Source organism: Lagenorhynchus albirostris, chromosome 20, assembly GCF_949774975.1.
Source record: "Lagenorhynchus albirostris chromosome 20, mLagAlb1.1, whole genome shotgun sequence".
Classification (NCBI taxonomy): domain Eukaryota; kingdom Metazoa; phylum Chordata; class Mammalia; order Artiodactyla; family Delphinidae; genus Lagenorhynchus; species Lagenorhynchus albirostris.
Genome location: NC_083114.1, coordinates 51780856 through 51803687, shown reverse-complemented (window position 1 = coordinate 51803687; position 22832 = coordinate 51780856). Strand labels below are relative to the sequence as shown.

Sequence of the window (22832 nt, the reverse complement as noted above, 5' to 3'; positions counted from 1 at the left end):
CTGTACGCACACACACTGCTTCCAAGGAAGCATCGTTCGAGGAAGGACATTTGATCCTCTTCAGCCTTTCTTCCTACTTGCCGGAGGTACAGGATACATCATGATGATGGCAAAGCAGCAAGACAGAAGGAACCCATGTCCCTGATGATGAGACCTGAGGCCACCTGCATCCCCATTCTGGTGGTCTTTTGGGAGTTGGCCATTGACGGTGACGGTGGAGGTGTCATTCCCACCCTGGGCTCCATTCACATGCAAGGGACACAGACTTCTATCTTGTCAAGGCACTTTTACTTTGGGCTTTTGGTCACTGGCAGCCAGACCTGATCCCGATACACTTCTCCACTTCCCCCTCCATACGTGCTCATCTTTATGCCTCACACAGCGTCTGACACATAATAAGGACTCCATGCGCGTGTGTTAAAAGGACCGGATCTTTCTGCTTAACTCTGAAGCGCGGTGCTCAGTACTGTTTCTTATAGATTTTGGATACACACCCAATAGAACTGATTTTATTTTAAAATATTTATTTATTTATTTGGCTGTGCTGGGTCTTATTTGCGGCATGCGGGATCTTTCAGTCGCGGCATCCGGGATCTTAGCTGTGGCAGGAGGCATCTAGTTCCCTGACCGGGGATGGAACCCAGGCCTCCTGCATTGGGAGCGTGGAGTCTTAACCACTGGACCACCAGGGAAATCCCTAGAACTGATTGTAAAACAATCAAACATACCATAACTTATGCATCTAGATGAGTGTTGTTTCCTTCAAATTACTGACCTTGGGGATCTGTTCACGTATCTTAATTATACTACTTAAAGATACTATTCATGTGGGAATACAAATTGGTACAGCCACTATGGAGAACAGTGAGGAGTTTCCTTAAAAAACTAAAAATAGCGCTACCATATGATCCAGCAGTCCCACTCTTGGGCATATATCTGGAGAAAACTATAATTCCAAAAGATACATGCACCCCAACGTTCATTGCAGCTCTATTTACAATAGCCAGGACATGGAAGCAACCTAAATGTCCATCGACTGAGGAACGTATATAGAAGATGTGGTACATATATACACAATGGAATATCACTCAGCCATAAAAAAGAATGAAATAATGCCATTTGCAGCAACATGGATGGACCTAGAGATTGTCATACTGAGTGAAGTAAGTCAGACAGAGAAAGACAAATATCATGTGATATCACTTATATGTGGAGTCTAAAAAAAATGGTACAAATGGATTTATTTACAAAACAGGAATAGAGTTACAGATGTAGAAAACAAACTTATGGTTAACAAGGGGGAAAGGGGAGGGAGGGATAAATTAGGAGATTGGGATTGACATATATACGTTACTATATATAAAATAGATAACTAATAAGAGCCTACTGTATAGCACAGGGAACTCTACTCAATACTCTATAATGACCTATATGGGAAAAGGACTTTAAAAAGAGTGGATATATGTATATGTATAACCGATTCACTTTGCTGTACACCTGAAACTAACACAACATTGTAAATCGACTGTATTCCAATAAAAATTAATTAAAAAAACCCCAAAACCCCCAAATTATCAGACTTTTAAATTTTGCCATATATTAAAAAAAAAAGTTTGAATGTTCTAAAAAAAATAAAATAAAGATACAATTTGTAGTATGGAGGTTCCTTAAAAAACTAAAAATAGAACTACCATATGACCTAGCAACCCCAATACTGGGCATATACCCTGAGAAAACCATAATTCAAAAAGAGTCATGTACCACAATGTTCACTGCAGCACCATTTACAATAGCCAGAAAATGGGAGCAACCTAAGTGTCCATCGACAGATGAATGGATAAAGAAGATGTGGCACATATATACAATGGAATATTACTCAGCCATAAAAAGAAATGAAATTGAGTTTTTTGTAGTGAGGTGGATGGACTTAGAGTCTGTCATACAGAGTGAAGTAAGTCAGAAAGACAAAAACAAATACCATATGCTAACGCATATATATGGAATCTAAAAAAAAAAAAAGGTTCTCATGAACCTAGGGGCAGGACAGGAATAAAGACGCAGATGTAGAGAATGGACTTGAGGACACAGGGAGCGGGAAGGGTAAGCTGGGACGAAATGAGGAAGTAGCATGGACATATATACACTACCAAATGTCAAACAGATAGCTAGTGGGAAGTAGCTGCATAGCACAGGGAGATCAGCTCGGTGCTTTGCTAGGTGGGTGCTTTGCTCCCACCTAGAGGGGTGGGATACGGAGAGTGGGAGGGAGACGCAAGAGGGAGGGGACGTGGTGATATATGTATACATATAGCTGATTCACTTTGTTATACAGCAGAAACTAACACAACAATGTAAAGCAATTATACTCCAATAAAGATGTTAAGATCACATGACCCAGAACTGCAAAGTGAGACCTCTGGATTCCCCTGATCAAAAGATTGGTTCAGGGATGGGCATGTGATCCAGGTCAGGCCCTGGGATTACTGTTTGTGTATCTTATTTTCTTGAGACATTTTTCAGTACCTCATTTGTGATTATGCCATGATTTGGCATCCTCAGTGGTGACAAACCATCTTTTCTGTTAAAAATATTTTCCTGTAGGTAACTTCAAGCACATACAAAAGTGTACAGAGGAATATAATAAACAATGATCAATTTACAACCAACCTTATTTCAGGTAGGCCCTTCCTCCTTTCTTTCCCCATCTGGATTATTCCGACACTAATCCCAGAGATCACATCATTTCACCCCCAAATATTTCAGCGTGTATTCCTAAAAAGAGAAGGCTTCTTTAAGAGATATCAATATTAGCCATAATACCATTATCCCACCTAAACAATTAATAATAATGTTTTAGTTATTTTTTATTGACGTATAGTTGATTTACAATGTTGTGTTAATTACTGCCGTATAGCAAAGTGATTTAGTTATACATATATATACCTTTTCAAAAATATTCTTGTCCATTATGGTTTATTCCAAGATATTGCATAGTTCTCTGTGCTATAGTCGGACCTTTTTGTTTGCCAATAATAATTTCTTGTTAATAATGTTTAAGTTACCCTGTTTCATAAAAGTTTCTTTTACTATTTTATTAAAATCAAGATGGAAATAAAGTTCATATATTGCAATTGGTTGCTACCTCAAGTATCTGGGTTTTTTTTTTTTTTTAGAAATTTTAATTGAAGGGTGGGCACCACGGCGGAGGAGCTGCTTTCAGGGGTGTGGCAGGCAACCAACTTCAGGGAGCAATTCTCCCACTTAGAGAGCGAGAAGCAATGGAAGGTCCACATGGAATTCATCCTGTGTCACCTGTCCGACTACCGCGACCCACCCAGCATCTACCGCTGCCTGGCCAGCTGCTGTCCCTCTCCATTGTCTGGGCCAACCACTTCTTCCTGGGTTACAGTTACAACAGACCTTTTAGACAACGTGATGGAAATGGCTGATGACGTTGAAGTGGCAGACCAGTCACAGTTTACTACCAGAAGTGAATTAATGAAAAAGCATCAAAGCTAAGGCAGAAGATTCATCACATTTTCATCATCAGCTGCAGACTGGAACAGGAGGCTGGCATGAATGCCCACACTGACAACAATGGCTCTTTTAAGCTCTTGGTATCACCAACGTGTAGGAAAGAGGCATTGGAATGGAAGAAAATCTTGTCTAGATTGGCGTTTTAAAAAGTCTCATTCTGGGACATCCCTGGTGGTCCAGTGGGTAAGACTCCATGCTTCCAATGCAGGGGGCCTGGGTTTGATCTCTGGTGGGGGAACTAGATCCCACATGCATGCCACAACTAAAGATCCCGCATGCCGCAACGAAGATTCCATGCTGCAACTAAGACCCAGTGCAGCCTAGATAAAAAAAAAAAAAGTCTCATTCCTCCAGTAGCTATCATTCTAAAAGCATACGTGGGTATTTATGTGTTTATAAATCCTGCCTTATTTTTTTTCAGTTTTTGAGTGTCTAAATATTTGTTAAAAATGCCTATTTATTTAAATGTTAATGTAATAATGGCAGGTGATGATTCTTACAGTTTGGATTTTTCAACAATGTACTTTTAACTGTGAAAAAAATTTTAATTGAAGTATAATATATACATAAAAAAGCGAACAAATCATGAGTGTATGGCTCAATAAATTTCTCAATCTCTTTTGATCTGTAGTGTGGCGCTTTCCCTATTTTTTCCTTTGTACTTTGATAAGGAATGTGTTTGTCATGCAGTATTTCCCATGATTTATGCTTGGCTGATTATTTCCGCCTGGTATTATTTAACATGTTCCTCTGTTCCTATTTCTTGTACATTGGCCGTTGCCATCTAGAGGCTTATCAGATCAGGTCAATTTTGGGGCGAGACCATTTCATAAGTGCTGCTGTTTACTGGGTTGTCTCTTTCTCGGACCATCTTTTGAAGGTGGATGTGATTTTCACAAACAGGCAAAAGCCAGCCCTAGCTGAGTCTAGTAAGCAGGGTGGGTGATCAAGCTGGAAAAATGATGGTTTGAGGTGAAAAACAAGGTGTGATCAAGTAATGAATGATTTTCTTGTGTGGCTGGTAAACTGGCCCTGAAGGAAATTCCGAAACTGTTCCAAAAATGTGCTGTGCACTGGCAGCGTCAAAGGCACAGCCACCGAGGGTGACTAACGCAAACGGACAACAGTGACATTGATGGAGAAACTGTATGTTGGCTATAAAACCATCTTTGTTGTGTGGGTGGACATGCGTGCTGTCCTTCTCTAGTCATTAGCTCCTCTTAAGAACCCCTAAATGTCTCAGTGTGCATCACACTTGTGCTTCAAAGTTGGAGCTCTTGCCGAAACGCCAGATCCACTTGTCTTAGGTCCATCGAACAACTCGGACGTGTTGACAAGATGCTGCTGGGTCCCACCCAGCCCCTCCCCAGCCCTGGCGTTTGCCTCATCTGCATTACTCGGCGAGAATGTGGTCAGGGCACCGCAGAAGTCAACAAAAGATGAGGAAGTACGGGGAGCCTCCTGCGCCGATCAGACAGACCAGCTCGGCCCTGAGCACCCGCAAAGCCGGAAGGCCCGGGCTATTTTGATGCCTCGCAGACTTCCCAGTTCCAAGTCAGCGGAACGCCCCGGGGCCACTGCTGGACGCCCCTTTTTTGTCTCGGCAGCCTCCGCCCAGCTACTCGCGAGCCCCGCCCCCCACACTAGGCCCGCCCCGTGACGCAAATCTGGGTGCGGCCAAGCGCCTTTGGGTAGACCTGCCTTGCTTCTGGGCCGACGCCTACTCCGAGCTCCTCCCACGCCCTCCGGCCTGGAGTTGGCGCCTGCGCAGCTCGGCTCGGCCCAGGTTGTCACCCCTCCCCCCTTCCTAGCAACCGTCGTCGCTCCTGCCTCTGCCCCTCGGCCGCTTTCGCGCACGCGTACCCCTTCGCCCGGCCCCGCCCTCCCCGTCACCCGTAACAACCACAGGAGCCTCGCTGGGCCCCTCCGGCTCCCGCCCCACGGCCCACTCCCCGGAACCGGCTGCTGAGCTGCCGCCGCCTGCAGTGGAACGGCGACGGCGCCGCGGAGCCGCCGGCATGAGCTACCCCCGCCGCCCCGCATCCCCGGCCCGGCCCTTCTGACAAGAGGTAGGCGCGCGTCTCCGTGGCGGGCTCCGAGCGCGCCCCCGGCCCGGTCCCTCCGGGAGGCGCGAGGCTCTCGCCTCCGCCTCCCCGCCTTGCCTACCCTTCCCCGGCCCCTCGGCTCCCCTCGGCTCTCCCCGGCTCCCCCCGGCTCCCCGACTCGGGAGCGGACTGTCTTCCCGCCCGCCTCCGGCCCGCCGACCCCCGCGCCGCTCCTACTGTATTGGTCGCCCCCTCCCCGCCTCCACCCGTCGATATTCCCACCCGGGACCCCTCCTGGGGGAAGCGGAGTTTGGGGTCCCAGCCGGCCTCTGGCGCACCTCCCCGGGTCAGCCGGGGCTGGGGGCCCGAGGGGCCGCCGCGCCGGACCCCCGGATCGAACGGAGGGCCCGGCTGCCCCTTGAGCCTGCTCGGGGTGGACTCACTGGGTTTGGCCATTGGCTAATTTTTAAGCACCGATTGTCATGCAGTAGAGGTTGCCCTGGTCCACGGTGCCACTTGGCGGTTGTAACTCCGGATTCCCACGTAGGACGTTTTTTCGGACCAGAGCATCGGAAGCTGGGAACTGGCAGGAGTTCAGAAGCTCGTGAATTAGCAGGTTCTCGAGCGTAGTCGCTTTGGGTTCTGCCGGGCAGCGGAATCCCGAATGGGTGTTACCGAGTCTTAACCGAGCATTACTTTTTTTTTTTTTACATTCTCCCCCCACCCCCTTTGATACCCCGTAATCACCCTCTCCTTCTGTGGGAGACACCCTAAAATTAATTTTCCTAATTAAAAATTTAAAAGGTTGTTGAATTCCTGCCGTGCACCGGCATTATCAGGTTGGCAAAACTAAATAGAACGCGGTCCCAGCGCACCAGGACCTGCCAGTCCCAGAATCAAGATTAATGACAGCATTCCAGTTGATTGTGGTGGATTCAGGAGTTTGTCTCTGAGTCTCATGATTTTAGAGCTGGAAGTCTTTCAAGATTATCTCACCCCAAACCTCACTTTGCAGAGGTGGATCTGAGTCCGGGGGAAGTCAAATGACTTGCTTGAGGTCTCCCAGAGTTATTCTTTAGCAGTTTTCAGAGTGCCAGATATGGCTGTTTTCCGCCAGAACCTGTTCTCTCTGAGAGATATGCGAAACATACCAGAGGAGGTTCCAGACCTGTTTAAATGTAATAATATAGGTAGGAATCTTACGATATAAAACGTATCTTCGTAAAGTTTTCTTTTTTTACTGCTAGACTTTGGACTCCTTGAGGATATTACATTTTGTACTTCTGAATATCCTCTCACCATATTCAGCATAAAATAACATTCTTAATGATTATCCTCTGCAGGACAGGTAGGCTCTTTGGATTTATTTTTCTTCCTCCCTTTTAAATAGGGAAGTGAAGTCCCATAGAGGACTCCAAATAAAAGTGTGTTTTCAGAAAAATCCAGGTAGGCTGGGGCCAGTGTGTAAATGTGTCCCTGGCAGGAGGATTCCTGACTTTGAAGTAGGCTTCAGCACTTAGTTGATTGCTTCCTGATATTACAGCTATTTGAGGCTGGAGAAGTCAGTGGAGCCTCTAGCCAGAGTGCTTGGTGGTATCTCCGCCATTTGAAGATAGATCCCTGAAGTTGTCTTTTAAAAAAAAAATAATAATAATAATTAATTAATTTAATTCTTGGCCGCGTGGGGTCTTAGTTGCGGCGTGGGGTCTTAGTTGTGGCATGCGTGATCTTTGTTGCGGTGCACGGGCTTCTCTTTAGCTGCGGCGTGCGGGTTTTCTGTCTCTAGTTGTGGCATGCGGGCTCAGTAGTTGTGGTGCGTGGACTTAGTTGCCTCGCGGCCCATGGGATCCTAGTTCCCCGACCAGGGATGGAACGCACCTTCCGTGCATTGGAAGGCAGATTCTTTACCACCGGACCACCAGGGAAGTCTCTGAAGTTGTGGTCTTGCACTTAGAAAATGGGGATTGACAAGTTTCCTTTCAAAATAGCTTTTGAGGAATATCCCATAATTTGAGACACACTAGTGTTTTTTTCCACTTTTATTTTTGTGTGTCCTGGGCTTAATATCTTGAAGTGCCACCATTTTAATTTGGCAAGTTAATGGAAGTTGTTGAAGAGAAAATGATTCAAGAACTAATTGTATGGGTTATCAGAATAATGGAATCATGACATCTCACTGCTGGAAAGGACCCAGGGCAGCCCCTGGAGAGGCGGTGAGGCAGGTAGGGCAATGGAGTCCTCCAGCCCTCAGACCAGAGCTGCTTCCCTCACTCCACTTGGGCTTTTCTCACCTTTTCTTACTGTCTTTATCGCCTTTCCTTGTCCTTCTATAATTAAGCCTCGTCTTTTGACTTTTGCGTGCATAGAATTACGACCCGCTGAGATTCCTTAGACTGTAGTATGTTGTGTAAATGCAGATTTAATTTTTTCTACATCATGTTTATTTATCACAAATGTTTGTGTTTTGCAGGTGTGAGAGGATTGCTGTTTTATTGCAATCATGGTGCAAAAATACCAGTCACCAGTGAGGGTGTATAAACACCCCTTTGAATTAATTATGGCTGTAAGTACTTTTCAGTTTACTCTTCAGCTTCTTATTTTTTTAGGTATTCAAATTTGGGGACCTGTTGCTCCACTTTTATTTGTTCTGTTTTTATGCTTTTGAACTTTATCGAATTTGTGAAATGTTTTTAAACTACAAGTCTCTGAAAATCAAAATCTGCATGTTTATTTTTAAAATAATTCACCTTAGGGTAATGTATGAATTTCAGTTAATTCTCCTTTTGAAAACACAGAAGTGGGATTGTGACTAAATAATTCTTCCTCTGGATTTTGCTCTTTTTTTGTTTGTTAAAGTAGAAAAGGGATGTGGAGGGTGGGTTTTCCCCTCTGCTGCTCATTTAGATTATGGATGAGTTCACCATATGGAACTGACACTATAGGATGCAGTTTAATTTACCAGATTCTAAGGACTCTGATGAATGAATTTCCTCCGCTAATATCAAATTCATAAGTCATATTAGAATTCTACAAATGGGTAACTAAAGTCTTAATTTTCTTTGTTACTGCCTAAAGAGTTTGGTTCAAAATAAGCATTTCACTAGAGGCAAAAAAATCCCCCCAAAACCCAAAACAAACTTTTTGCCAATCCCTTTTAGATTAGTATAAGGTATTCTTTCCTTTCCCTTCTCTTTTGTGTTATTGTTAAGGTGTAATATAAGTGGATGTACAGGAAGATGCCTCTGTCGTGAAGTATGCCCTAATGAAAGTGTCAGTCTGAACCGCGATGAGAAACCAGAGCCTTCCAGCCCGACGAGAGCCCCTCTGGGCTCCTCCTGGTCTCGCGTAGTTAGCCCCTACTCTGACTGTGACACGGAGATGAATTTCTCTGTGTCTGTTCCGTGTATAAAAAGAAACTCAGGTGTTTTTGCATATGGCTTCTTCCTGCTCAGCATTGTTTGTGAGATTTATCCAGATCAATTTAGTTTTGGAAAACAAAACAAAACTCAAGTCTTCTCAAGGGAACAATTTAGACTTAGGGCGTCTGTTTTTGAAATTGATGTATAATTTATAGACAGTGAAATGGTCACAGGTTTATAGTTTGATCAGTTTTCACTGAAGAGTGACACGCACCTCTGTCAAGATGCAGAACCTTTCCATCTGTTACCTCAGAAAGTTTCCTTGTGCCCCTTCTCCATCAGGTGTGAGGTTTGGGTTTTTTGTTGTTGTTGCGGGGGTACTCTTTAGTTCTGTATGTTCCTTCAATACTAGGACTGTTCAGTATTTTATATCTAGGGCTTATCAGAAAGGCTTGCTTCCTGTTTGCATGTTCTGGGTGCTGGTTTGGCATTTGGTCACAAGGAGCAGAGGCCCACTCCGGCCTGAGAGTGGGTATTGTCGGTGGAACACATGCTGTGTGCGATGAGATCGTGCAGAAATCCAGGAATGCGAGCCGGCAAGGCTGAGTTCCAAGAGCCCCGCATGGGCGGGTGGTTCCTGGCAGCAGTTGTCCCCGGAACTCACCCCCCCTGCCCCCCCCCCCCCCCCCCGCCCCGGGCTCTGCCTCCTCCATCTGCCTCTCCCCCCCCCCACCACCAGGCTGCTTTGCTCTCTCCTGCCTTTCCCTCCCCTGCGCCTTCAGCTGGTCATAACCCCTCTGGCTCCAGTTTGCCTTTGTGGCATTTCTTGTTGCCTTCTTTCAGTTTCTAAGTGACCGGTTCTTGTCACATTTCCTAGTTCAGATTCTAGAGAGACTAGATCTGGTCCTTCCCCCTGGGCCCAGGAAGTCGGTTGCTGGCCGGCCTGTGGGTTCCTTGTGGGGCTTGGTCACCTATCCCTTTTCGGTTGGCAGGGGCTGGTGGCGCTGGGGGATTGGTGTGGGGCCGTGGAGGGCAGTGAGCCCGGGAGGTGCCCGGGAGTGGAGCGGGCAGGCATGAGACTGGTGTCTTATGTTTTCCAGAATGCTAAGGACGATTTTAAAATCTTGATGCAACCCTGATCATTTGAGGCAAAGACTAATCTCTTATGCAGACACTAGCTTTAATAAAGAGGTATTTTGATTGTCTAATGTTCAGCTTCCTTATTTTCCTTTCTTTACAGCTTTCAAAATGGTACAGTTTGCCTTGCCACTTTTATGCATGGATTTACAGAAGAAATTGAAATTGAAATTCTCAGCCACCCCTCAATCTTTTAAAATTAACTGATTTTTCACTTGCTTTTGTTTTAAGCAGTAGTAAATTTTTTTTGAGTTGTTAGAAATTATTTTTTAATCTGAAAATGAAATGTTACCTTTTTCCTTCCAGAATTAGAGACAGACGTGCATGTTCGTTAAGCCTGTAGTGGTTTTTGTGGTGCCACTTGCCGCTTTTCTGATTGTAATTGCACAGCATAAAATCCTCAGTATTTTCCTTGCTCTGTTTTTTCTCTTGTTGATGAAAAACAGTGGTATAAAAGAGTTACTCTAAAAACGTTCTTTTCATTTCATTCAGGATGAGCAAAGAGGTATATAGTTAATGCAAGAACGGAACTATAGCTTCAACAGAAATATTTTTGAGAACCTCAAAAAGTGATTGTGCTTCAGTAATCACAGCATGTGACAGTGACAAGTGTTCGTCAGGTGTTCAGCTTGTGGTATTGTCAGGTGGATCCAGGTCCTAATTTACAGGGTCCTGTGATGACCGCTGGCGGAGATGCTGTCGTTCACTTAAGGCCTTTGTTTTAACCAAGAGTTTTGTTGTAATTTAGGATTGCCAGGATATGCTGAGGTAGGAAGTGCCTATGTCAGTAGGTATACAGTGGGTATCAAGTATGTTAATTGATTTTGATTGATTTAATGACAACTGATGATTTGTTTTGGGGTCAATATACTGGTAGAATTAAGAAATCATGTAAATGTTAATGGTAAACAAAAAGAATTGAAGTGAAGGTGTTTCAGGAGGCATTTGTGGCATCTGAGGGACATTCTGTTGTTAGATGTGAGCCCAGAAACAATTGTTGGAGCTTCAGTGAGTTGAGAAGTCCCCCAGCTCAGCCCCCTTTGAGGGTGAGGCATCTGAGCCTCAGAGAAGTTAAAGCTTCCACAGTTAGCTGAGGTAGAGAGTTTGGTGTTCTTTTTATCATAATGTGTACCCTGGAATGTGTTATGAGGGTTCTTGTCCTTGAAGATGTCTGTGACCTTTCCAAGCTCAACCAGAAACATTTCCTGGGGCTGCTCTGCCAGACCTGTGGGAGGAGAACTTAATCAGTGAAGAACATTCCAATGGATTGTGCCTTCAAGGATCTGTGGTCTCACCCGGGCCTAGTGAGGTGCCCGCTGAGAAGGGGCTTAAGGTGGGAGGCGTGGTTCCGAGATGCTTGGGTTTGAGTGTTTCATTTTGAAATTTCTGAGGTAAAATACAAATTTTGAAACTTTCAGCTTTCTCCCTCCTGGTGTTCATGGCCCTTTCATAAAGGACACAGAGGGAGGACGAAGGAGAGAGAGTCCATGGAACAGAGTAAAGTGCAGAGGCAGGGGGTTAGGGCACGGGCCGAGGCCTCTGTGGTCACAGTGGCGGGGGAGGTGAGGACCTGTCTCTGATCCTTTTCTCGCCTGGGGACAGCTGCCGTTGGGACTAGTTGGAGCGCGTGACAGGAGAGGCCCCACTGCTCTCTGTGACGTGCCACGAGTCGCTGCCTTGTCCAGCCCCGTTTCTAGTGGGCTTCCTGTCATCCGATGGATTTGGTCACGTCGCTCTCTCCTCTCCGCACCCGCACAGTCTCCCTGTTCTCTCCATCCTGTCATCGTGCTCCCAGACCCCCTTGGCCATCTGTATCCCTAGCAGGTGCATCTTTTAGATTGTGCCCTCAAGTCACATCTCTGTCCCTTTCTCTCCTGAGCACCGCCTTCGGTCCAGCCTTTGGAGGGCATGACCAGAGCTGTTATTTTCTTACTTACACATGCCTCCCTTTGGTCCGTACTGTGTTCTCCTGCCAGACACTGTTTCCACTTGTCAGCCCTCTGTTGAAGTGATCTCTTATCAGTCATATCCGTTCTAAACTGCTTTGCTTTTTCCTCAGGGCCCTTATGTCCTACCCTCTCTGTTTAAGCTTATTTCATAATTATGCAAACTTCCCAGCATGAATGTTTACCTCTATTCTGTGCTGTCCCTGTTTGCCACTCGGTGTCTTTTCCTGCCCCCACCCTTTCTTTGGACACTTCCTTCCCCGCGTTAGATGCTCACCTTCCCCAGCTGTCTGATCCTACTCCTACTGGCCCACCCGCTTCCCTGATGCTGCTCTTCGCGTTTCTCTCCCTTTCCTCCGACTCCTCCTTAACGGTGTAGTCAGTGGCAGGTGATTAGTTTCTTTTATTCTCTATTTTGTATGTTCCTCGAGGGCAGAGGCTTTGTTTTTTCCCTTGTTCCCTCCAGCTTCGGTACCAAGCACATAGCGGGCACTCAGATATCTTTGATCAGCTGGTGTCTGTTCACTTGAGCTTTTCGTGTGAGGATATGGGAAGTGGGTTTGGTGGCTGAAGCTCAGATCTGCGGCCTGTCTTCAGACAAGGGATTTATGTTTTCTCCACGGAAAAGAGGTAACATGCTCTGACCCTTCAGTTAACCAATGCCTCCCTTAGGAGCAAAGCCCTTTTGTGATGAAGTTGGCTTTTTTTTTTTAACATCTTCATAAATTATGCAAAACCCATTTGATAAATTTCGTAGTAGTTTAAGTGATGTACTTTTACGAGTTGAGTAACCGAAAAGCCCTCTTTGCAAGCGTGTGGTTGCTGATTGAATGGCCCCCAGAACAACATTTGCTTCTGCTCTTTTCATTCTCTTGTTTGTTTCGTTCTCTGGTTTTTTCCGTTCATTTTCTCTTTCCTCAGATACCTCATGTCTTCCCACCAAGACTAGAGGATGAAGGGAGGAGAAAGAGATTTGATGTGATACTAGGTGCAGAGCTGGGCCCCGCCACAGACGTGCTCTGTAACCTAGTGTCTAGGCTGGTCACTAGTGGAGACTGTTGTGAGGACGTGATAGAACTAAGCAGACCACAGACGTGACGGTGGGTGAGGCAGGGCCTGGAAACATCCACAGCCTCCCCCATCCCTTTCTGACAGCCAGCCCCTGTCCCGCTCCCAAATACAAGGTGAAATGAATCAGCAGAGTCATATGCTGGCATATAAACTCTGAATGTGTGTCTCTTTTAGATGAAATAGACATTTGTATTTATATTTAAGCTTTATTTCATCCATTCACAGTTTATACATCAGGACAGCTGGGAAGATATGTGGGGGACCCCGGCGTAGGCTCGTGTATTGCAGCGCAGTCTGAGGGGAGCCTCACACCAAGGGCAATCAAGTTGGCTCTTTCTGGGGCGGGGGCGGGGGCGAGGTGCACAGAAATCCGAGCAGCAGAGCGCTTCCCAAGGAGGGCCCCCCATGCAGCCCTTTCCAGATTGTTCCTCTGTTGGTTGGGGTCCTGCTGGAGCCCGGCTTGCTCTGCCTTCTTGCTCCGAGGCGGCTGGCTGCCTCCTGAAGCCCCTGTGTGTTCACCCACCCCTTCCTCCGTGCCTGAAGATATTGGGAGCCCCAGTCTCCTTTCCTCTGATTTCGTTTTCTTCCTCTGACCTGAGTCCCATGCATATTGTGTTTTTACCTTTATTTCAGTTACGAAATATTTTCATTCCATCTTTTGCTTTTCTTTTCGAAGCACATCCTCTTCCTCTCATCCTAGATTTTATCCCTGGGCCTTTTTGTAGTTTCCAGGTTTCTGATGGTTAGGTGTGATGTTGAAATACATCTTTTTCATTAATTGAGGTATTGTTAGATCTTCAGTGAGCCTAATATGCAATAGAATTTGTTTTTACTCAAAGGAATAAGCAGTCTGCATTTTGGGGTCGCTAACTTTTAAAACCAGTTTTATTCAGTCTAGGAGTGAAGGGAAATGGTCCAGTTTCTCTAATGTTATATTAAGGATCCTGGGCAGTTTTTAGTGGGGGAGATTGTACTCTTTTCATTTATCAAGTTTTTGAATGCCATAGTGTAAATGCTATTGCATTTAATCAAAGCTGGGATTGTAGTCAGACGTGCTTAGCTTTGAAAATGAGCAATTATGGTGTACTTCCATTGTACACTATTTTGTACAGAACCAGGCATTTTCCATTCTCTTAAACCCACTCTCCCAATACATTATGCACTCTGAATTACTTTTAATGTGCTAGGGTGAAGGCAGTTATGGTTCAGTAGGAGATATTTCAAGAAGAAATAAAGCAGGATCTGATTCAGCTCCTTGCCTCTTTGATTTACCTGTTTTTGTCTAAAAAAACAAACAGGTAAACCCTGTATTATGGAAAATTTCAAGCATACAGAAGTAGAGAGAAAGGTACCCATGGCCCAGCTCCAAAAGCATCAACATTTTGCCAATTTGTTTCATCTGCTCTCCCCACTTTTTCCCCCGCTGGTGTATGTAAAGCCGATTTCAGGCATCTTGTCAATTCATCCCAAAACACTTCAGCATGCACCTCAAACTATAAGGACCTTTTTCTTTTTAAAAGGTAACCTCCGTGTCATTATCCACCCGGCAAGAGTACTGATAATTCCCTGATGTCATCCAATAGCAAGTCCATGTTCAGACTGTCTCAGCTGTCTAAAACAATGTCTTTTTCTTTTAAATTTAATTTATTTTTGGCTGCATTGGGCTTCGTTGTTGCGCATGGGCTTTCTCTAGCTGCGGCAAGCGGGGGCTACTCTTTGTTGCTTTGCGCAGGCTTCTCATCGTTGTGGCTTTTCTTGTTGCGGGGCACGGGCTGTAGGCGTGCGGGCTTCAGTAGTTGTGGCACGTGGGCTCAGTAATTGTGGCATGCCGGCTCTAGAGCGCAGGCTCAGTAGTGGTGGCACATGGGCTTAGTTGCTCTGTGGCATGTGGGATCTTCCCGGACCAGGGCTCGAACCCGTGTCCCCTGAATTGGCAGGCAGATTCTTAACCACTGTGCCACCAGGGAAGCCCCTTAAGCAATGTCTTTTTATAACTTGTTTGGATCGTGCTTCAAATAAACCTTTGTGTTTGGTTATTATGTTTCTTCAGCCTCCTGTGTTCCTTTACATCCTCCTTTTCCTTTGTTTCCTTCCCTGCCATGGCTTTGTTACAGAAACTGGGTCACTTGTCCTTTTCAATTACCTTAACCTTTTGCTGATTTAATTGTTCATGACGGCAAATAGGCACAGGGAGTACACACAGGCCTGAGATCAATCAGTTCATCTACTTTTTAGCAGCTCTGTTTAAACATTCCCTGATAGAGATTGAAGTGAGTGGTTAAAACCGGCTGCTCCTTTTTCGTCCTGGTGATTATCCTTTGTAATTTTGAGTTGCAAATAGGATGCAAAACATTTTTTTCCCAAATTAAACTGGGTTTTTCCATTTATAGTTACTTTGTAACCCACTTCATTGATCCTACTGTTTATAGTGAGCAGTTGAAAGGAGTTAATTTATTGGCAGGTCTGATTAAGAGGGTTTCTGTGTAGCGTCTGCTGTGAGCGCTTGGGGACCCCTGAGGTGGTGGGGGTGGCAGTGGTGCTGGCCAGTCCTTTGTGCTTCTTTCATTAGAGCCCCGGATAGGGATGTCGGTCTAGTTGGGGAAGTGCCCACAGAGAAATTCACTGAAGAGAGGATTTGCCTTGGCAGGTGTGATAATTGATCCTTCTATCTTGATTTTTAACCTGTGCGAGAGTGAAACTGACAATTTTATATACTTCTAGTGGAATAATTTTACATGTTGCAACAGAAAGCATGTATCGCATTACAGTTCTCTTGAAAGGTACAATTTGATGTTAGGAGTACTGGCCTTGGTTTTATTTTTCGTATGTAGGTTTATGTAATTATCACTCTGTAAGATAATTGCTATATATATCGTGATATGTACTGAATCCTTTTTCCATTCCGAAGTCCGCCACAAGTATTTCATAGATCTCTCCTACATGGTTTTGCACTAGAGTATCCCTAGTGCATTGTTCACATGCATAGTGCAGATCTGAGTGATTGACAAGTGTCCAGTTCTAAATGTCTCGCATGTTTGATTAGACGGCTGGTGGTAGCTCTCTTCCTCTCGGGTCTCTGGCCCTCCCTCTGGTTACCCTTGCTTTTGTTACTCCACCTACCTCCTTGCCTTCTTGGGTACAGATGGACTCTTCCTTTAATGATAACTTGTTTTGCTATTTTGAGACCCCCTAGTTGAATATTTTGTGTTTTCTGGACATCACAGGTGTTTTAATTGGTAATTAATGCTATTTTAGGAATATCCAGCTGTCTCTCACCCGACATCTCTTCCTGGGCAGCCTCGTTTAAACCCATGGCTTCAACCGTCACTTTATAAACCACAGCTCTGAAAGCTTATCTTAAGCCTACACGCAGGAGCTTCCAGATTTCCAGCCAGCTCCCTGCCAGGACATCTCCACCTGGCCATTTCAAGGCAGGTTTAGTACATCTGAAACAGAGTCCACACTTTCCTTCTGCCCCACAAAGACCACACCAACAGAAAACACACACACACACACACACACACACACACACACACACACACACACACACACACACACACACACACACACACACACACACACACACACACACACACACACACACACACACACTAAAATTCCTCTGAAAAGCTCTACTTTTCCTCCGAGCTGCTGCTTCTGATGAGTGCCACTGCCACGTGCCCAACCCTCAGACCCGGAACCCAGACATCCCTGACAGCCCCCCTCCCCCCTCAGCCCTGGTGATGGCTGGACCCTTGCCAGTTGAGGAGGTCTTCTGACCTGGGTCTGAATCTGCTCCTTTGACCCTGTTGGCTCAGCCTCAGATCACAGCTCGTCCCTTCACGTCCAGGTCCCTGCAGTGACCTACGGGCTCTGCATCTCAACCCTGTCTCTCCCACCCGCTCTTTCTGAGGGTTGCTGCCGCCCAGTCTTCCAGTTGTACATCTGACCATGTCACTTGCTAGTTTAAAATTCTCAAGTGGCTGCACCTCACCTCCGAGACAAATTTGGACCCTTTAGCTCCATCCCGGAGACCTTCTCCTTCTACCTCTTAAGGTCTTCTCGTAGCCTTGTCTCCGCAGGCGAGACCCTCACGTGCTCCCCGCTCGAGTTCTGTAGGGTCACTGGCTGCTTCCCAAGTGTGCCATTCTGCTTCCTGGCCTTCGTTCCTGGAGGGCCTTTCTCCATCCTTCTCACTGGTCAGATCCTGTTCTCAGAGGAGTTCCTGCTCTGGGCTCTGGTGTCCCACTGTCACCTCGCCGGTCCCTGCCTTCCTGGAGTCGCTAGGCTTGTCACCTTCCCTTACACTCGAGCATCTTGAGGGTGGGAGCCAAATGTTCTGCTTTTTACCCTGAGCATAGAGGAAGGCCCCAGAAATTGATGTGTCTAAAGAATAAGCAAGGGCTTCCCTGGTGGTGCAGTGGTTGAGAGTCCGCCTGCCCATGCAGGCGACACGGGTTCATGCCCCGGTCTGGGAAGATCCCACATGCCCCTGAGCGACTGGGCCCGTGAGCCATGGCCGCTGAGCCTGTGCGTCCGGAGCCTGTGCTCCGCAACAGGAGAGGCCACAACAGCGAGAGGCCCGCGTACCGCAAAAAAAAAAAAAAAAAAAAGAATAAGCGAGTCCTGGGATGCGTGCTCTCGCTTCCTGCATGACTCTGCTTCTGGCAGTGAAAATTTCAACAAAAGGTCACATTGGAACATACTCTTTTGGTTGGATTTACTGCTTATACTTATATCGTGTTTTGAAGGAATCTGATGCAAATTGGTTTTTGTAAGTAAAATAGGGTTTATGATCAGTGAACTGAAGCCTATAATTACTATAGTTGACTGACAAACGTGTCCTGGTTTATGTATCACTTGGTGTTTGAGTGGCTTTTTTCGCATAGCAATGAATGCCAAGTATATAAAAAATTTTGTTTCTGTGGTTCTACAGAACATAAAATTCATTTAAAAATTCTTGACTCTGATAGAATAGTACTCTGATTTTCTTTTTGAGATCTCTACAGGTTTAAACCTGAGAGGTTGGTGATGCATGACTCTTCTTTTCTTTTCTTTTTTTTTTTTTCCGGTATGCGAGCCTCTCACTGCTGTGGCCTCTCCCGTTGCGGAGCACAGGCTCAGATGCGCAGGCTCAGCGGCCATGGCCCACGGGCCCAACCGCTCCGCGGCATGCGGGATCCTCCCGGACCCGGGCACGAACCTGCGTCCCCTGCATTGGCAGGCAGACTCTCAACCACTGCGCCACCAGGGAAGCCCTGACTCTTTTTCTTAATGAATAAGTTACTCTGTAACATAAGGTGGTCCTAATCATAAAATGTGTGTTTTTCTTTTTGCTTGTTTAATGCCTATATATGTTTTAAAAACCAAGTCCAGAACTAAAAGCTACAGGTACATATTTTAAGAAGTAAATTGATTTAAGAGATGGTTGCATTGCAGGATATATGCTATTAATATTGAGAAAGCTCTTCCCCAGATGCATGTTATCTTCATTTTACTGAACACAGAGTTGGTTTAGAATGCAAATTCTAACAGTTCTAAATTCTGATTCTTTACTGAATCAGGATTTCTGGGGGCAGGCCCAGCAGTCTGGTTTCACAAGCCCTGGAGATGGTTCTGATGCCTGCTTGGGTTTGAGGACCACTGGTTTAGATGTCCTTAATTTGGTTTGTAGTAAATGGAATAGGAAGAAAGGAAGTTGGTTTCAGTTATAACTTTTTTTAATTTAAAGATTTTGAAAGGATAGATTATTTAACAGTTGTGTAACAGAGACTCTTGTTACATTTTGTTTTCTTTTGAAGGATTGAACGTACACTAAAAGGAGACTGTTTGCTTTGTGTGCTTCTCCAGACTGCTGTTCTTGAGTTTATTTAGTGATACCAAAATTATATTAACAAGCATGTGCTTCCTTGAACTGGTCTTAACTGAATTATCTGTATGGCTTTATTTGCTAATTTTCAGGTGGAGTAGATTTGCACTTTTTTTTATGTGGTAAAATATACATGACATAAAATTTACCATTTTAACCAGTTCCAAGTGTACAGTTCGGTGGTATTAAGTACATTCACATGTTGTACAGCCATTGACACCATCCATCTGCAGAACATTTGCATCTTCCCAAGCAGAAGTTCTGTCCCCATTGGACACTAACTCCCCTCCCCCTCCCCCAGCCCCAGCCCCTGGTACGCCCCACCCCTTTTCTACTTTCTGTTTCTATAGATTTGACTATTCTAGATACCTCACATAAGAGAAATTACACAACGTTTGTCCTTTTTTGACTTGCCTATTTCACTTAGCATAATGTCTTCACAGTTCGTTCATGTTGTAATGTGTCAAAAGCTTTTTTCTTTTTTAAAGTTGAATAATCTCACATATGCGTGTATATATAGATATACACACTACAATTTGTTTATCCATTCATTCATCAGTGGACAATTGGATTGCTTCCACCTTTTGGCTATTGTGTTTACTGTACATTTTTAAAGTCTAGTTTTTGACTATTATGTCAACCAAAAATAAGTGCATATCTCTCTAGGTTTATTTTTTGGTCTTTTATATTTGATCGATTCCAGATCCAAAAGACAAGTTCCTTGAGGAGTTCAACCACTGTATTTCATTCCACCTGTTCAAAATAGATCTTTAAAGTTACATCTCATGATTGCCACTGCTGTTAGTTTCTTAACAAAGAAAGAAGAGCATCTGAAAGTAGATGTAGAATGATGAGCTGGGGGGCATGCACTGAAACAGAATGGGGGCTCCTGCCATAAAGGAAGGGAAGTGGTAGAGAAAACAGAACCGAACACGTCAAGGTCTGTGAGGTACAACTTGTATCATAGGCGTTTAATAAGCAGCTCTTGATAGATATTTTCCTGATACAGTAACCCGACTCCTACTATCAGCCTACTGACGATAGATTTTTTATTCTGGTTCATGAGACCGGATAATATTTCCATGGCTCATTACATTCTTTTATGTGGGCAAACACATGGCATCTTTAAAAGCTGACAGCTGCAGGTCCCTGGAATATCAAATGCTCTTCTGAAGTCCACAAATTTATTTTTTACACTCTGGAAAGTAAAACAGTTCTCTGCCAAATACAGCTTAATTTGAAGAAGAATATGCAAAACTGCTATTTTTATTGTCACATATACTCAGTTTGCTCTCTATTAGACAAAAGATTTCATGGATTAGGAATATTTTTGGAAAATCATGGCATGTTTTGGATTCCGTTGGGTCACGGATCAGTCATGTGACTGTTTCAAAGACAAAAAACGAAGAGAAGAGAAACCCTTCATAGCACTCCAGACATTCTTGTTTGCCTAGGACTTAAGTAACTGTGGTCTGTGAAACATTTGACCTTCAAGATTTATTGACAGAGACAAGATATCTTAAGTATAAAAATGTACTTAAAGATGTGTATACCTCTATTTTTTCTGACTATTATCCTTTAATTCTCTAACATGATTGGTTAATGTTGTGCTTTTATTTATCTATCTATCTATCTGTCTATTTATTTATTTATTTATTTTGCGGTACGCGGGCCTCTCACTGTTGCGGCCTCTCCTGGACACGCAGGCTCAGTAGCCATGGCTCACGGGCCCAGCTGCTCCGCGGCATGTGGGATCTTCCTGGACCGGGGCACGAACCTGTGTCCCCTGCATCGGCAGGTGGACTCTCAACCACTGCACCACCAGGGAAGGCCTTGTGCTTTTATTTTGATAATTGAAAAAAATAAACACATTGAGATCATCTGGATACCTATCATATTCATAGCTAAGTGCTATTAGACAGTATATGTTTTCTTTTAAGTTTATTTTGGGGGCACCAAACAGTACTTTTTTCTTTTTATTGAGGTATAGTTGATTTACAATGTTGTGTTAGTTTCTGGTGTACAGCAAAGTGATTCAGTTATACGTATATATATTCTTTTTCATATTTTCCATTATGGTTTATTACAAGATATTAAATATAGTTTTCTGTGATATACAGTAGGACATTGTTGTTTATCTATTTTATATATAGTAGTTTGTATCTGCTAATCCTAAACTCCTAATTTATCCCTCCTCCACCCCCTTTCCCCTTGGGTAACCATAAGTTTGTTTTCTATGTCTGTGAGTCTGTTTCTGTTTCATAAATAAGTTCATTTGTGTCGTATTTTAGATTCCACATATAAGTGATGTCGTATGGTATTTGTCTTTCTGTTTCTGACTTACTTCACCTAGTATGATAATCTCTAGGTCCAAGCATGTTGCTGCAAATGGCATTATCTCATTCTTTTTTATGGCTGAGTAGTAGTCTATTCTGTGTGTGTGTGTGTGTGTGTGTGTGTGTGTGTGTGTGTGTGTGCGCGCGCGCGCGCATAAACACACACCACATCTTCTTTATCCATTCATCTGTTGATGGACATGTAGGTTGCTTCTATGTCTTGGCTATTGTAAATAGTGCTGTGGTGAACATTGGGGTGCATGTATCTTTTTTTTTTTTTGCAGTACGCGGGCCTCTCACTGTTGTGGCCTCTCCCGTTGCGGAGTAAAGGCTCCGGACGCGCAGGCTCAGCGGCCATGGCTCACGGGCCCAGCCGCTCCGCGGCATGTGGAATCTTCCCAGACCAGGGCACGAACCTGTGTCCCCTGCATCGGCAGGCGGACTCTCAACCACTGCGCCACCAGGGAAGCCCATCTTTTTTTAAAAATTTTATTTATTTATTTTATTTTTGGCTGCGTTGGGTCTTCGTTGCTGTTCACGGGCTTTCTCTAGTTGTGGTGAGCGGGGGCTACTCTTTGTTGTGGAGCGCAGGCTTCTCATTGCGGTGGCTTGTCTTGTTGTGGAGCACGGGCTCTAGGCGCGCGGGCTCAGTAGTTGTGGCTCGTGGGCTCTAGAGCGCAGGCTCAGTAGTTGTGGCACGGGCTTAGTTGCTCTGCGGCATGTGGGATCTTCCTGGACCAGGGCTCAAACCCGTGTCCCCTGCATTGGCAGGCGGATTCTTAATCACTGCAACGCCAGGGAAGTCCCTATATGGATAGTTTGAATTTTATAATTGTATGAGTTTTTGCCCAGTTTGTTTGTATGTATTTAAGTAACATTACAGTAAAAATAACTGGTTAACATTAAAGGTCCAAGGAAACTTTTATCTTTTAAAAGGGGTTTTTGTACGTTACTCAAACCATTTCTCTGAGGTAGATTTTGCTACACTTTCATGAATCCAAGTCAGTTAGGTCCTTAAATTGGGTTTTGTTTGACACTCAGCCAAGGTTGAAACCAACCTGAGGGTGGGGAGGGAGATAAACATTCACTTGAGGGAATTGTTGGCTCAACTGTTTTCAGTGATAGTGGGCAGCCCTTTTGCACGATGGATCAGGAGTGACAGTTCTTTGATTTAAAATTGAGTATTGACTGGCAAGGCTGAGAATGGAAAATAGGGATAGCACTGTCTTCAGCTTCCAGGTCTGACTTAAATCTGTGGAAATTAACACAGCATAAACATTTTGATTCTGCTGTGTCACCATACAGGGGAATGGTGGGGGAAAAAATATCTTTTTATGTTTTTGTGATTCTCATGGTCATGTTTGCTTTTCATGAAGGAAATTTTAGATTGTGAATGGCCCTCAAATGCAGCTGTATCATGTTTTTAACTTAAAGCTTTAAGCTTTTAAGGCAATTTCGTTGGAGAATGTTAGTCATGTAATGGGAAGGCAAAATAGGCCTGGATGCCACAGGGGGATGGGAGACAATTTCAA

General features: G+C 44.7%; 1 protein-coding gene and 1 long non-coding RNA gene across 2 annotated transcripts in view; one reads left to right on the top strand and one right to left on the bottom strand.

The window, feature by feature from the left end:
• Positions 1 to 542: 542 nt before the first annotated feature.
• Positions 543 to 6203, bottom strand: LOC132510701 (uncharacterized). Its single transcript, XR_009537398.1, has 3 exons — positions 6026 to 6203; positions 2668 to 2772; positions 543 to 703 (listed from the first exon to the last, which is right to left on the bottom strand). It is a non-coding gene; the product is annotated as an uncharacterized LOC132510701 (long non-coding RNA).
• Positions 5428 to 22832, top strand: part of SEC14L1 (SEC14 like lipid binding 1) — a 51831-nt gene continuing 34426 nt past the window's right edge. The window contains exons 1-2 of the mRNA XM_060132912.1: positions 5428 to 5606; positions 8053 to 8145. Coding sequence (XP_059988895.1) covers positions 8083 to 8145 — 63 coding nt within the window. The 5' untranslated portion in view covers positions 5428 to 5606; positions 8053 to 8082. The remainder of the gene's footprint in view (positions 5607 to 8052; positions 8146 to 22832) is intronic.